The sequence below is a fragment of the Belonocnema kinseyi genome, chromosome 9 (assembly GCF_010883055.1).
Source record: "Belonocnema kinseyi isolate 2016_QV_RU_SX_M_011 chromosome 9, B_treatae_v1, whole genome shotgun sequence".
NCBI classification, from domain to species: domain Eukaryota; kingdom Metazoa; phylum Arthropoda; class Insecta; order Hymenoptera; family Cynipidae; genus Belonocnema; species Belonocnema kinseyi.
The window spans coordinates 100,421,711-100,436,590 of NC_046665.1; the positions used below are offsets into that span (position 1 = coordinate 100,421,711).

Below are 14,880 nucleotides of genomic sequence, written 5' to 3' on the forward strand. Positions count from 1 at the left end.
CACCGTCGGAAAGAGGAGATCTTAAGCAATAAAAATATATGTTTCTCAATTTTTTCTAGTGTCGTATAGTCTTAGTTATTGGCCGTTGAAAAGCAGTGTCCCCGTAGTGGCGTTTTGGCCGTTTAAGGGTTAATTCTTGAGAAAATATTGTGATAATATTTCCTGGAATCCTGGAGAATTTAATCAAATACTTTGAGAGCTTTTAAAATCATTCAAGTCCTCGGAAATCTGATAAAATATCTCAAAATCTTTTAAAATGTCCTAAAATATTTAAAATTTTTTGAAAATCCCTTAAAAATTTTGAAAATTGTTTTAAACTTCTTTGAACCTTTTAAAATAACCTAAAATCTTTCAAATCCTTTCGAATCACTTCAGATTATTTTAATTAATTAAAAATACCCTAAGATATTTAAAATCTTTTGAAATTCCTTTTCCAAATTTTAAAGCTCTTGAACATTCCTTGGAATATTTTAAAATATCCTAAATTCTTTAAAATTGTTGGTAATACCTTAAAATATTTGAAACTCTACAAAAAACATTTTCAATTCTTGAGAAGAAATTCTTTGAAATCCATTGAAATATTATAAAATGCCGCGAAAATACATGAAATTATTGAAATCTATTACAAATTAATTAGAATCTTTTAAAATATCCAAAATTGTTTCAAATTCTTGGAATACCTTTCAAACTTTTTAAACTTCTTAAAAAATCTTGGGATTTGTTTTAAACATCCAAAATCTTTTAAATACTTTGAACTCTCTTCAAATGACTGAAAGCAATTGAAAATTCTTTGAAATTTCTGTTAATTCCCCTCAAATCTTCAAAATTCTTTGAAAGCCCTTCAAATAATATAAATAATTTAAAAATTCATTAGAATATATGAATATTTCCTCAAATCTCTAAACATCTTTAAAATCTTTAGTAATACCTTAACATATTTGAAAATATTTAAAATCCTACGAAATCCCTCTTCTATTGTTGAGTAGAAATTCTTTTAAATCAATTAAAATATTATAAAATACGGTGAAATTACATGAACTCTGATATTTCCTGAAATCTTAGAGAATTTAATCAAATACTTTGAGAAATTTAAAAATCCCTTAAATTAATTTATATCATCGAAAATATTATAAAATCCATTGGAAAACTATTTAAAATCCCCTGAAATCTTTCAAAGTCGCGTAAATAATTTAAAATCCTTAAATATCCCATTAAATGACTAAAAGCAATTACAAAATAGTGAAGATTTTTAAATCCCTTAAGATCGTTTAAATCCTCGAAAATCTTATAAAATCCCTCAGAATCGTTTAAAATGACGTAAAATATTTGAAATATCTGCAAATCCTTCGAAAATTTTGAGAACTATTAAAAATTCCTTGAAACGTTTTAAAATACCCTAAAATCATTAAAATCCTTTCGAATCACTTCAGGTTATTGAAATTGATTAAAAATACCGTAAAATATTATATAATTCCATGAAATTACATGCATTCTAATGCCTTAAATTCTGAAAAATTGCTTAAAATACTTTGAGAACTTTTAAGGCCCCTTAAAATTATTTAAATCTTCGAAAATCTTACAAAATCCTTTAAAATCCCTAAATATTCTCTTGGAATCTTTTAAATACTCGAAAGTATTTAAAATCCTTTGCAATATTTTTAAATCCGTTTACATTTTTAAAAGCCCTGGAACATTCCATGGAATATTTTAATATATGCTAAAGTTTTTACAATTTTTGGTAATACTTTGAAATATTTGAAAATCTTTGAAATCCTACGAAATACATTTTTAAGTCTTCTGAAGAAATTCTTTGAAATCTATTAAAATATTATAAAATTCCGTGAAATTACATACCATCAGATGCTATTTGCTGAAATTCTGAATAATTTAATAAAATTCGTTTAGAGCTTTTTAAATCCCTTAAAATCATTAACATCGTCGGAAATATTATAAAATCTTTTAGAATATTTTCAAATACCCTAAAATATTCAAAACATTTATAAATCCCTTGAAAATGTTGAAAACTTTTTAAAATTCCTTGGAAGAAATTCCACAAATTCTTTTGGAATCCTTTCAAATGATTGAAATCTATTAAAAACTTCTTAGAATCTTTAAAATACCCTAGATTATTTAAAATCCTTTGAAATTAAATTCAATTACTAAAGACAATTGAAATTTTTTTTTAATTTCCCCCAAATTCTTTAAAAGCCCTTGAAATTATTGAAATAAGTTGAAAATTCCTTGCAATATTTTTAAATATACGAGAATCTTTTTAATAGCCTAAAATATTTGAAGTCCTATTAAAAAACCGATACGCAAAAATATTTCAGATTTCAATTCAGATCCTTTCGAGTCACTTCAGGTTATGGAAATTTGTCAAAAATACCCTAAAATATTATAAAATACCCCGATTATAATTAAAAATTAAGGGTTTATAATACATAACAATAATGGTTATAAAATTTTAAAATACCGTTATAAAATACCCTGTAATCACATGCAATTTGATCCCTGAAATTCTAGAAAATTGCCTAAAATACTTTGAGATCTTTTAAAATCGCCTAAAATGATCTAAAACCTCGAAAATATGAGAAAATCCTTTATAATCCCTTAAAATCGTTTAAAATACCCTAAAGTATTTCCAATCCTTTAAAATCCCATTAAATTGCTAAGAGCAATTGAAAATTCCTCGATTTTTCTTTAATTCCCCTAAAATCTTTACAATTATTTAAAAGTCCTACAAATCATTAAAATAAGTTAAAAATTTCTTGAAATATTTTAGAATATCCTAAAATCTTTTGTAATACCTTAAAATATTTTCAAATACTTAAAATCCTATTTAATTATTGAGAAAACATTTTGAGAATATTTCCTGGAATCCAAGAGAATTTAATAAAGTACTTTGAGAGCTTTTAAAATCATTCAAATGCTCGGAAATCTTAGAAATTCTCTCAGAATCTTTTGAAATGCCCTAAAATATTTTATATATTTATAAACCCCTTGAAAATTTTGAAAATTATTTAAAACTTCTTTGAAGCTTTCAAATCAATTCAAATTATTGAAATTTATTAAAAACACCCTAAGATATTTAAAATCCTTTAAAATTCCTTGCAACGTTTTAAAGCTCTTGATCATTCCCTGAAATATTTGAAAATATCCTAAAGTCTTTCAAATGTTTGTTAATACCTTAAAATATTTGAAATTTTACGAGGGCCATTTTCAATTCTTGATAATAAATTCTTTGAAATCCATTAAAATATTATAAAATCCCATGAAATTACATGAAATTGTTGAAATATATTACAAATTGGAATCTTTTAAAAATCCAAAATTGCTTCAAATTATTTGATGTCCCTTCATACTTTTTAAATTTCTTGAAAAATCTTGAGATTTTTGTTAATTCCCCGGAAATCTTTAAAATTCTTTGAAAGCCCTTCAAATAAAATGAATAATTTAAAAATGTCTTGAAATATTTTTAAATATCCAAAAACCTTTTTTGTTTTAATTCTTGAAGTAGAAATCCTTCTAAATCGATCAAATATTATAAAATCCCAAGAAATTAAATTGATAAAATATCTTAATATTACTGAAATCTTACACAGGGTGGCCATTTTAATCGACGAAATAAATTCCCGGTCAGTTCCCGCTTCTCGAACATCTTTCGTTAAATTTTGAACTTTTAAAATTGAAATTTAAAAGTTTGTAATTAAAAAAATGTTGTATTCAAAAGCTCAATAATTTACACGTATGAAATTAAAGGTACGAACATTTTTCAATATAACAAAATATAAATCCACTTTATCATTTGCAATGCTCTAAATTAAAAAATCAATCAATGAACTTTAAAATGTTCAAAATTATATAATTTTTATGAATTTAAAGCTAGAACACTTCTTAAATTAGAAATTCAATTATTTTCTTTTTAAATAGTTTAAACTCCTTGAAAAGCTTCAACATTTTATTTCAAAATCTTGAGAAATCTAGAAATTGTTTTAAATTTGTTTTAAATTTAAAATTATTTTGGACATTTTTTCCGAACATCTAAATGTCTGTCAAAATTAATTGAATTTTTTCTTCAATTTTCAGAAAATCCTGCAAATTTTAGAAAATGTCTTTACAATTTGGATGTATAAATAACAATTGAACATTATTGTTATTATTTTGTAAAACAAAATGTAGATTTTGGCAGATTTTAAACCAAAAAATTAGATTCTTTTCAAGAATTGTTAAAGGCTTCAAAAAAATAAAAACATTTTCTCAAGATTCATAGGAAAATTAAAAATAATTTTTCATTTTAAAAAATTATTTGAAGAGGATATTTAACAAGTTTTTCAAAGATTTAAACAAAATTGTAAAAAAAGATTCAAGAAGATTTTAAGAAAACTTTCTCAAATTTGCATCATAATTTTTAATTCTTTAAAAATCCTAAATATCTCTTGAAATTACTCAAATTTTTTCTATAAATGTTCATTTGTAAATTATATATCAAAATTTAAAATTTTCAATCACAAATTAAGCATTTTTCAAATATAAAAATTAAAATTGTAACGTTCAAAATTTAAAGGCTCTTCAAAATTTTAACGATTCCAGACCTTATATGCCAAACAATTCAGTTAAATAATCTTTACTTTTAAATATTTGTTTTCAATTTACTTGTCTCAAATAAAAATTCAAATATTTCTAAACATTCAATGATTATAATCGATAATCGTTTTGTCAACTCATTTTTCTTCACTTTTTATAACTTAAAGTACAGATAAATTAAAAAAATGTATTTATTAAATAAAAATGTTTTTTATCCAAAATTTGCAACATCAAAGGCTTTTATTTTTTATTTGTTCATGTCTTTAAGAAAGCATTTAAAAATTCTTTAAATTAAAAATGTAAGCTTAAAAAGAAAACTTTTAAATGGAAATTTGTTAAAGTCAAAAATTTTGAATGACACATTGTAAGATAAGTAATGGAATAATTGAAAAACATAACAATTCAACTAATTATTTTTAAACTGTTGAAATGGAACGTGGACAGAATTTTCTTTTACAAATTTGTAAAATTCCCGGTCAAAAAAAAATTCACTGTCATTTCCTGGTTTCCCGGTACAACGGCCACCCTGAACTTATAAAATCTTTGATAATTTGTTAAAATATCCTAAAAATTTGTAAATCCCTTGAAATTGTTTGAAAACTGTTCAGTCATTCGAATTTTTGAAAATACCGTGAAATCTTAGAAAAAATCTGTGAAATCCTGTCAAATTTTTAAAAATCTATTTAAATTAAATTGAATCTTACAAAATATCCAAAACTATTTCAAGTCCTATGAAATGCCTTGCAACTTTTTTAAGTTCTTGTAAATTCTTTTTTGTTTTCCTTCACAATCTCCTACTTTTTCCTGACCTGCGATCACGATGCCAACTATTCCCGAAAAATAATTTTAATTTTAAATTAAATAATTAGCTTCAAATTACTCACCCGTAGAATCTGTGATCGGTACATTTCGTCTTTTTTGAAGAGTTTCATCTCGTTTGTTTTTTCTTAACTCTACAGTTACTTCGTTTCTCCTTCTTCGCATTTCCTAAAAAATGTATTGTGAAAATTGTAGGAAATAAATAATATAAGTTAAAATGAGTTTTATAAAATGGAACTTCCATTTTCTTTAATGTCAAGTTGGAATCTTGATAATTCTTAGTGAAAGTTAAAAAATTCTTATAGTGCTAAAGCTAGAGAGGTTCGTCTTTGTAATGTCAAGATTCGTGTAACATTAAAAATAAATTGAACTTTTTTTAAAAGCTATTTTAGCCAAACTTGGACTTTGACCCAAGGGGGAAAAATCGCAAAATAAAACTTTTCGCATTTCTTAAATAAATCCAGTTCCAAGCTAATTTAAAAATTTATGGATAATTTCGTAAAAAATTAAGGAGTACAATAAATAATATCCTTAATTGTTCAAGAAGTCTAACAATAAGTTTTCTTTTGTTCATTCAAGTTTCAGTTATTAAATTAAAACAAAGAACACACATTTATAGAAATTCAATTTTATGATATGGAAAAATACTATGACGAAATAATTAATAAAATTAAACAATTTTTCAAAACCTGACAGGTAAATTAAAAAATATATCATTATCCAAAAATAAAAAGAGATTTTATCAAAATTGAAGAAAGGTTTTAAGAAAGCAATAAATCTTCGGCTGTCTTGTCTCAATTAGAAAAAAAAATTATAATTCAGGATGAAATTTTTCTGATTGGTCAACTGCCAATCTAGCATCTGCTCATACTCCCTCCAAGGGAATACTTCTGTCCCGGTTTTGTCCTGTTCTCTTCCAGGAAATCGGCAAAGACATAATTATCATTTCTAATTTAGACTTAGTCAACAGCAAATGTTGGTATGTTTACTAATCAATTCCTTCCCAAATAAATAAATATACAAATTCCCTGGAAACGTGGATTTCAATCTAATTATCTCTGCAAAAGAAAAAACGTGGTCGACACGACTTTCGTGAAGTCACGAGTTGAAGGTTCGAGCACATTTTTCACAGAGATTTTAGACAAGGTGGAAAATACAGTCAAGGCCACTTGTAGATGTCCAACGATGATCACATTTTGTCAAGACGTTCCAGCAATCGCTGGAAAGAGAGGAAAAGCGGAAGGGGCAACATTTCCGAGATGATTCATAATACGAAACGAAGCACCATCTCGAAACTTTTGAATGATTTTTTCGTCAGTTCGAGGAGAGAAATGACGCCAATTGACCCGCAATGTCCGAATTTGGGTTGACTCAAAACTAATAGAAATGTGGAACATAGTACTTACATCTTGGTCTTTGCCTTTGTTCTTGAAAACCATCAGGCGGTTCTTGTTTAGCATTTCCGCCGCCATTTTTACAATAACCAATCTGGTCTTACGTAGATTGATGAGCCGGTAAAGGGAAACTGCTGCCAAATGTCTGGATTCCGTAAGATTTCACCCTCTTATTTCAGCAACTGCATTCCGTCGCGTGATAAGGTCGTATACGTCAATATGCAGTATCATGCATAACAAAACTTGGCTTTTGCTATCCGCGAGAATCGGTCTTGTTACACGCGCGAAAGCTTGGTTCACTGGAGGGAGAAAAAAAATCGGAGGACTTGCGAAGACAGCGTTCCGAAAGTCTGCAGTTTCACGTCGGTTTCACAAGGAGCACCTTCACCTTCGTTCGTTCTCTGGTTTGATAGATCACTCCGTCTCCGACGCATATGGACGCATATGGCATATGAGCATGGCGACTCGTTGTTTGTGAAGTGCGAACTCGATTCTCGGAACACCAGGCGCCCCACGAGGTAAGAGTGGTAAAACGCTAAAATCTGTAATTTCCTTCTCACTTACCTATTCATTTCGTCCTTCTTACACCCTCGCGATCATTTTAGTTCGAAAGATTCATGCCAGCTGTCACTGCAAGCGAACGTGTGAACTCAATTTAAGGTTGTGATTTTTTTTTATCTAAAATACTTTTGTTGTGTTTTTTATCTTATTTTGAGGACAAAAAGACGTACAATACTTGAAATTGAAATTTTGGAGTCCTTATCGGAGTCTTCAGGGTCTTGCCATGTAACCTCGACAAATATTAAATTACTTATTTTGACTTTAGGGGTTCACCACCTGTTCTTAACTTTTTTCAATTTTTCATAACTTTATTGCGATTTGATAAAGCATTTTTAGAAAAAAAAACTAATTAAAATGTGTGAATTTGCTTTTATATTAAAGGTTTATTGCATATAAATATTGCTCTTTTTTAATTATCAATGATCATGTATGACATATACATTGCATGTTTATACGATATTTACGTGGTTTACATTAATAGCTAATTATAAACTGTGAACTGTGGTCACCCAGTCATTGCTGCATTGCTGAATGCACTTTAAATATTAATGAAACTACTTTTCTTGTGGAGTCTTATACACTGACTTGTTAAAAGTATTTTTTTTTTGTGCTTTCGAGGACAAACTGGATTAAATTGTAGTGATAAGTAAAAGCGTTATTTTATCACCCAGAACTTCAGTAAGTATACCAAAATTAAATTATCCGTGTAGATTTTTACGTGAAGTTTTTATACAATGCCGTAGAAACCCACCTTGAAATTTGAAACCTTACATATCATGGATTTTCACGGAAAATATTTACAGTTATTTACGGGCTGGTTTGGTGCTGGCACCTCCGGACTAAGGGACCGTCCATATTCAATAAATTGCGTTACAAATTTGTTGGTGTGAGGGGTTCGCGCTGGAAGTAGGATTGAAAAAGATACCAATTGAGAAATAGAAAAAGATAGCCCTGGCGAAAGTTTCGGATTGAAAGTTATTTTAAACCTATCCGAAATTTTTCGATCTAATCCGAAGGAAGTTTTCAACACTTTTTAATCCATTCATTCACTCCAAATTTAATCCGAATGAATCTAAACATTTCATTGCAATACTTTTTATTCCGTCGCCCCCATTCCGGATGAGTCCTAAACAAATCAAATACAAATTTTAAAAAATATATTAAAAATTGTTTTTCAATTTGAATTTCTTTGTAAGTATATAAAATAATCATGACATGTATGTCCCGATATAATCAAAAAAGGAAAACAAAAAATCTAGTGCGCACCCGTAGGTGCCATAAAATACTACTGCGCATCGAGAAAATCTTCCAAACTGTCCTGAACATAAGAGTTCTTATATTTCCGAGAATGTCATTTCAGGTTATATGACCGAGAATATGACAGTATTTAGGAAATTTTAAGAGAATTTATTATTTTTAACAATATCTTTATTTTTCAGCTTATATCAACGGTTGAATATAAATTATTTTCTAGGTCAGACATATATTCAGGAATTTAAAATATGCAAAGCAGTAGCTTATTTATTATTTAAAACTGTTAGACTAAAACTCTAAGCTCAAAATTCTATTGCCTAACATTACTTAATAAATACCACGAAGTAGAATAAGAAGACTAATTTTTCATTTCAAATCATTGATATTCAAATGTTGTTAAAGGCTTGAAAAAAGCGGAATAAAACCCCAGTAAACAGGTTCTGTAACTGTTCCAGATCAAAAAAGGAGCTGTGTTCTATAACAGTTGTTACAAGATGGTGACAGAACTGTTCTAGAGCAAAAAGGTGACAGTGTTTTAGAATACTGTGACAAAATTGTGACCGAAATGTTCTAGAACAAAAAAGTGACAGTGTTCTAGAACACTGTGACAAAATTGTGACAAAACGTTTTTTCAACTATGTGACAGCAGAACTGTTCTGTAACAGTTTTGCTATGGAATGGTTCTAGAACAAATTGATCACAGTCGCTCTATAATGTTTGTTTCAAGTTTATTTTAGAACTGTGCCGTAACAGTGTTATATCGAAGTTCTAGAACCCTGTTATAAGTGTGTTCTAGAACAAATTAGGAACAAAGATTAGTTCGCTAAGACTATGGTCAAGCTAAACCTTGCGAATATACCTAATGTGGATATCGGACGTATAATTTTTGCTAGTCGGGATTGCGTACGCGCTATCCCGTATCAAAATGTAGTCATGCGAATATCAAAATTTCTGTCTCGCAGGATATTTTGACAGGTTATCCCTGGCATAACCCAGGACATAAATAGGGTCAAATCGAATATCTCGTACATCCGACTGCGGTGAGGGGTACATAACACTGTTCCATATTTGATAAATAACAGTTCTAGAGCTGTTATAGAATTGTCCTAGATTATTTACAATGCAGCGTACCTACGTTCTAGAATTGTTACAGATCGGTTGTCACAGCTTTCTAGAACTGTCACATAATTGTTCTAGCGTATGGGGGATGACATAGTTACTCACATGTTCGTAAACTCTGACTAACCAGTTCTAGAACACGTTCTTTTGTGTTCTAGAACAGTTACAGATCTGTGCTGTAACCATTTTTCCTGGGACAGAGTTTCACATGCAAATTTAAAATTATTTTTACTAAAAAAATGCCAATTTTTAACTAAAAAATATCAATCTTAAAAAAATGGAAAAGTCACATTTTCTGTTAAAAAATTAATTCTAAATAAAAAAAAGAAGTATTTTCCACTTAACAGTTAAATTTACAACCAGACATGCCTTCAATAAAAAAGATTCACAATGTAGTTTAACTTTGACCCAAGTAGTTGAATTTTCAATTAAAAAAGATTAATTTTCAACAAGATCATTAAACTTTTAACCAACGAGATAATTTTTCAACTTAAAATAGAAATCTTTAACAAAAAAGTGATTTCTTAACAAAGGCATTCAACCAAATGTTTTAAATAAATTAGTTGAATTATAAAGCAAAGAAGAACGATTTTTAACTAAAAAGTTGCATTTTCATACAAAAAATGAAATTTCTTATATAAAAAAGAAAGTTTTGAATCTAAAAGTTAAGTTTTCAAAAAAATAATTGAATTTTCTGTTGAAAAAGATTTTAGTCGAGTTTTCACGATCAAACTATGAATTCTTTAACAAGAAATAATTTCCTACCAAAAAAATGGAATTTTCAATCCACAAAGACGAATTTTTAACCAAAAAGGATGGCTTTTTAACAAAATTGTTGAATTCTCTAGCATATAGTTGCATTTTTATCAAAAAATATAAAATTTGTCTTAAAGCAGAAGAATTTTTATCACAAAAAAAGTTGATTTTTAATCCAAAAAAGATTCCAGTTAACTCAGTCACATTAAAAATCCAGTTTTTGTAACAAAAAAATAAGTTTATACTAAGAAAATTGAATTCTCAAACCAAAAAGGCGAATTTTTTCGACCAAAAAGGATGGATTTTTAACAAAATAGTTCAATTCTCTACCAAATAGTTGCATTTTTATCCAAAAAAATCAATTTTGTACTAAAACAGATAAATTTGTAATAAACAGCCATTTTTTTATAAGTGGAACTTTCATCCGGGAAATATTTCAATTCATTTTTCAACGCCAAAACATATATTTTAAACAAAAAGTTAGTTGTCTACAAAATAGTTAAGTTTTCAAGAAAATAGTATGATAGCTTAATTTCTAACCAAACAGTTGTATTTTTATGAGGAAAAGATTTAATTTCTGCCAAAGCAGGTAAACTTTAAAATTAAAAATGCAAACTTTCAAAAAAAGAGTTGAATTTTCAACCGAACAGTTAACGAAAAAATGCAGTTTTCTATTAATTAAAATAAATTCTTAGATTCTCATAAATTCGCAGCGAATTTATTTCTCGGTTATATTCTCGGTAATATTCTCATTCTCGTTACCTTTCTCAAAGTAATATAACCGGCTCAGAACTCTACCTAAACAGCACCGTGCAATATTCCCTGACAAGCTGACATTTTCTGGGTTGAACGAACCTTGTCTAAACCTATCAATGCAATATCCCGAACCTTGCATTGTTAGTTTCAGTGAATCTTTACCGAACGGTCAGTCCGAATTAATCCGAACCCCATTCGGAAAGATATCTTAATACTTCTGAATCCTTTTCAATCCTTAAGCGTTTTCGAAGGTTAATCCGAATGAATCCGGCATGAAACTGAATAAATCCGATACCAAATCAAATAAATACGACACTTATGCAAACAAGCTTTCATTCATTCTCAATCTGATTTCCAATCCGAATGAATGCTAGATCATTCCCCTAATAGTACAGAACGTTCCAGAAACGTGTATGGAACGTTCCAGCAATGTGCCCTGAGCGTGGAAAATGTCCGCCGCTTGGGAACGTTCCACTGGGACCTGTGGAGAACCTTCCATTAATGTTATTTATAGTAACAATTATCTCGTAAGCCGTAAGAGATAGGTAAGAATAGATGTTATTTTTTAGTTTTGAGTACCGTATATACTACATTGTAATATTGTATCTATATCATAAACTGACATTAATTTTGACCTATTACTTACGGTTTATCGGATATTCATTGATAATAATAACAATAACGATAATTTATTCTTTGAACGTTCCTGGAACTTTCCCAAGTGGCGGACATTTTACACGCTCAAGGAACGTTCCTGGAATATTCCGTGCTACAAGGGTGCGAACGACTTTCAATCCTTTCCGAACATACTTTTCAATTCGGGACTCCAATCTGAATGAATCCAAAACCAATCCGAAGATACTTTTTAATTCTTTTCAATGCGTGTCCCCAATCCTAATTAATCCAAAATCAATCCGAACGACTTTCAATCCTTTCTAATCCATATCCCCCAATCCGAATTACATCGAAATGAAACTGTTTGGTCCGGGAAAAAAGCCTGGAATGAAATGGATTCAAGAGGATAGAATTTTGTTTACCCGAAAATTTCAGCGTGCAGAACTATTATATCTCTCTCAATGGGTCCGTCTGCATCCCTAAAATGCTACCTTTTTCCATCCCCATTCTCACTTATCTTTTATCTCTTTCTCTACATTTTGTGTCCGAGGACACTTAATTATCTTTTTCTATCACTTAGTCTATCTATTACGAATTTTAATCTTTTTCTCTATCTTTCGTCACAGAGGACCCTCTTTCTCATTCGCTATACTTCATTCCATCTCTTTAATATAAATTTGAATCTTTGTCTATCTCTTTTTCTATATTTTGCCATTGAGTACTCTTATTATTATTTTCTATCCCTGAAAATGCGGGAATCCATTGAAAAGTTAGGAAATTTATTTAAAAATATAATTTAGAGTTGATAACGTACCAGAAAGACGAACTTGGCAAAACAGTTTACCGGGCCACTATCGAAAGGACTAATTTCACATTGTAATTACTTCAACTGGCAGCCACCTAGGGGTGAATAAAGATAGACGGAAATTTGGATTAACAAAGATAGGAAAAAATTGACATAAATTAATAAAAGATAGGATGAGATGGAGATGAGGGAATTGAAAAAGATATAAGTGAATTTAGATTGACAAATAGATAGAAAATGACGTAGATAGATGTAGAATGCGATGAGATAGAGAAGAGGAGATTAAAAAAGATAAACGGGATTTTATATTTACAGATAAATAAAACTATAGAAAATTAGACATCGAAAAATAATAGGATAAATCAATTTAAATTGAGAAGAAGTGCTCGAAAAATATAGACGCTAATTTAGATTAAATAATAGATAGAAAAAGATAAACTTTGATAGATGTAGTATCGGACGAGATGAAAAAGAAGCGATTGAAAAAAATAGACGGGAATTCAGATTAACAGGTATAGAAAAAGATTGACTTAAATAGATAAAGGATAGGATGGGACAGGTAAAAGGATATTGAAACAGATAGAGGTGAATTTAGATTGAAAAAATGATAGAAAAAGATTGAGATGGATTGGTAAAGAATAGAATAGAACAGAAGAAATAGAAAAGGATAGACGTTGGTAAATGTACGATAGAAATAATTTGCTGTGGGTGAGAATATTATTGATAAAAATTATATTACGTTATAAACAAATGATTGAAGAAAATTTACTTTTGGAATTATGAATATTTAGCTTATTAAAATCCAGAGTTTTTGTATAAAATGTGAGAGAAATAAACGTTTTATTACTATTAATTGAAAATAGATACTATTTAACAATTATTTTAAACAAATTTCATAAAGAATTTTAGAGTTTGGCTATTTTCTAACTAATAAGATTTATTTTTGTTCGTCGGCTAAAATTCTCTTTCTGATGACTCTTTGCTATAACACTTTACAAATTAGCACCAATTATTACTTGTTTAAACATCTAATTGTAATAAAACCTTATTTTTTCGCACATTTCATAACAAAACTTCGGATTCAAATAAGCTAAACATTTCGGTTACCGAAAAATAAAGTTTGTTTATAACATAATACAACATTTAAAATTTTTTCGGCCACTAGAAATTATTTCTAAATGGTTTTAGCACAGACATAAAACCTTTTTTGAACAATCTGAAAATCTTCAATGCAATTGTACTTTTTAATAGTTGAAAAAAATCCAACTTTGTCGTTAATTAATTTGAAAATTATTTGTTATAAAAAATGCAAAGACAAAAATCTTTTTGAACTTTAAAAAATTTTAATTTAGAAAACAACGTCTAGATCGAATGAATGGATTAAAAATTGATTTATCCACATAAAGTATTTTGTCTCACTGAACTACCTGAAACTAACACAGCAGAGTGATTTAAAAAATTAAAATTTTCTTTTATGTTAATCTTATTAGTGAAACTTTGATGATTCGAATAGCCAGAAGTGCGCTACTGGTTTCGAATGAAATCCCACTGGGAAGCAGTGAATTTTCACTGATCCGAATGTAGAGATTTTCGATCAGATTTTGTTGACAAAAGAAAAATACAAATAGGATCATGTAAAGGAAACCATCTAGCTTTGAACACTTCAGTGCAAAATATACGGATTTTAATTAATATATTTTGAAGGTTACAACATTTTTAGAGTAGAAGTTTAATGTGATAGAAATATTTCAGTGAACCAAGGGTCAATAATCCGTTACTAGCTTAGAGATAGCAAATGATTGATATTGAGAGAATGCCTATCTTTTTACTTCCAGCAGTGAAGAAATAGTTTACGAAATCGTGAAGAAGCATAATGTTGTTCAATTGAAGAGTTTTTTTAAGGTTTGGTAGCATTTAAGGAACAGAAAAAAGATTGATCCTACTGAAATGATCAGTTTTTCAGGTAATAGTAAGGTAAACAAAGAAATTACTGACTGAACCATTTGTCCAGAAAAAAAATGATTTATTTGAACCTAAACCATTAAAGTATTTTTTATGAATAAAAGGCATTGAATATAATATTATAAAATATTATAATTAAGGCTCTAAAATGAAGAAAAATTAAAACTTAATAACCAAATAGTGAACATAGGACGAATTTGATTTAATGTTTGAATTGGTCAGTAGGAGCGTGCTCGATGATTGTTACATTTTTAG

The 14,880-nt window shown here is 28.6% G+C and overlaps 2 protein-coding genes and 1 pseudogene across 4 annotated transcripts in view; 2 read left to right on the plus strand and 1 right to left on the minus strand.

Annotated features, from left to right (window-relative positions):
• LOC117180922 (importin subunit alpha-3) overlaps positions 1-6,934 on the minus strand; it is a 37,924-nt gene extending 30,990 nt beyond the window's left edge. The window contains exons 1-2 of the mRNA XM_033373552.1: positions 6,810-6,934; positions 5,469-5,571 (exon numbers count right to left, since the gene is read on the minus strand). Of these exons, the coding sequence (XP_033229443.1) occupies positions 5,469-5,571; positions 6,810-6,875 (169 nt within the window). The 5' untranslated portion in view covers positions 6,876-6,934. The remainder of the gene's footprint in view (positions 1-5,468; positions 5,572-6,809) is intronic.
• A 255-nt stretch (positions 6,935-7,189) lies between these two features.
• The window catches only part of LOC117180923 (alpha-methylacyl-CoA racemase), a 16,338-nt gene continuing 8,647 nt past the window's right edge, over positions 7,190-14,880 (plus strand). The window contains exon 1 of one of the 3 annotated variants that reach the window (XM_033373553.1): positions 7,190-7,315. The gene's annotated coding sequence lies outside the window, so the exon portion shown is untranslated. Of the gene's footprint in view, positions 7,316-7,835; positions 8,037-11,769; positions 11,789-14,880 lie in introns of those variants that run through there. The other 2 variants (XM_033373554.1, XM_033373556.1) reach the window with 2 other exon arrangements.
• On the plus strand, positions 9,381-9,531 carry LOC117180956 (annotated as a pseudogene).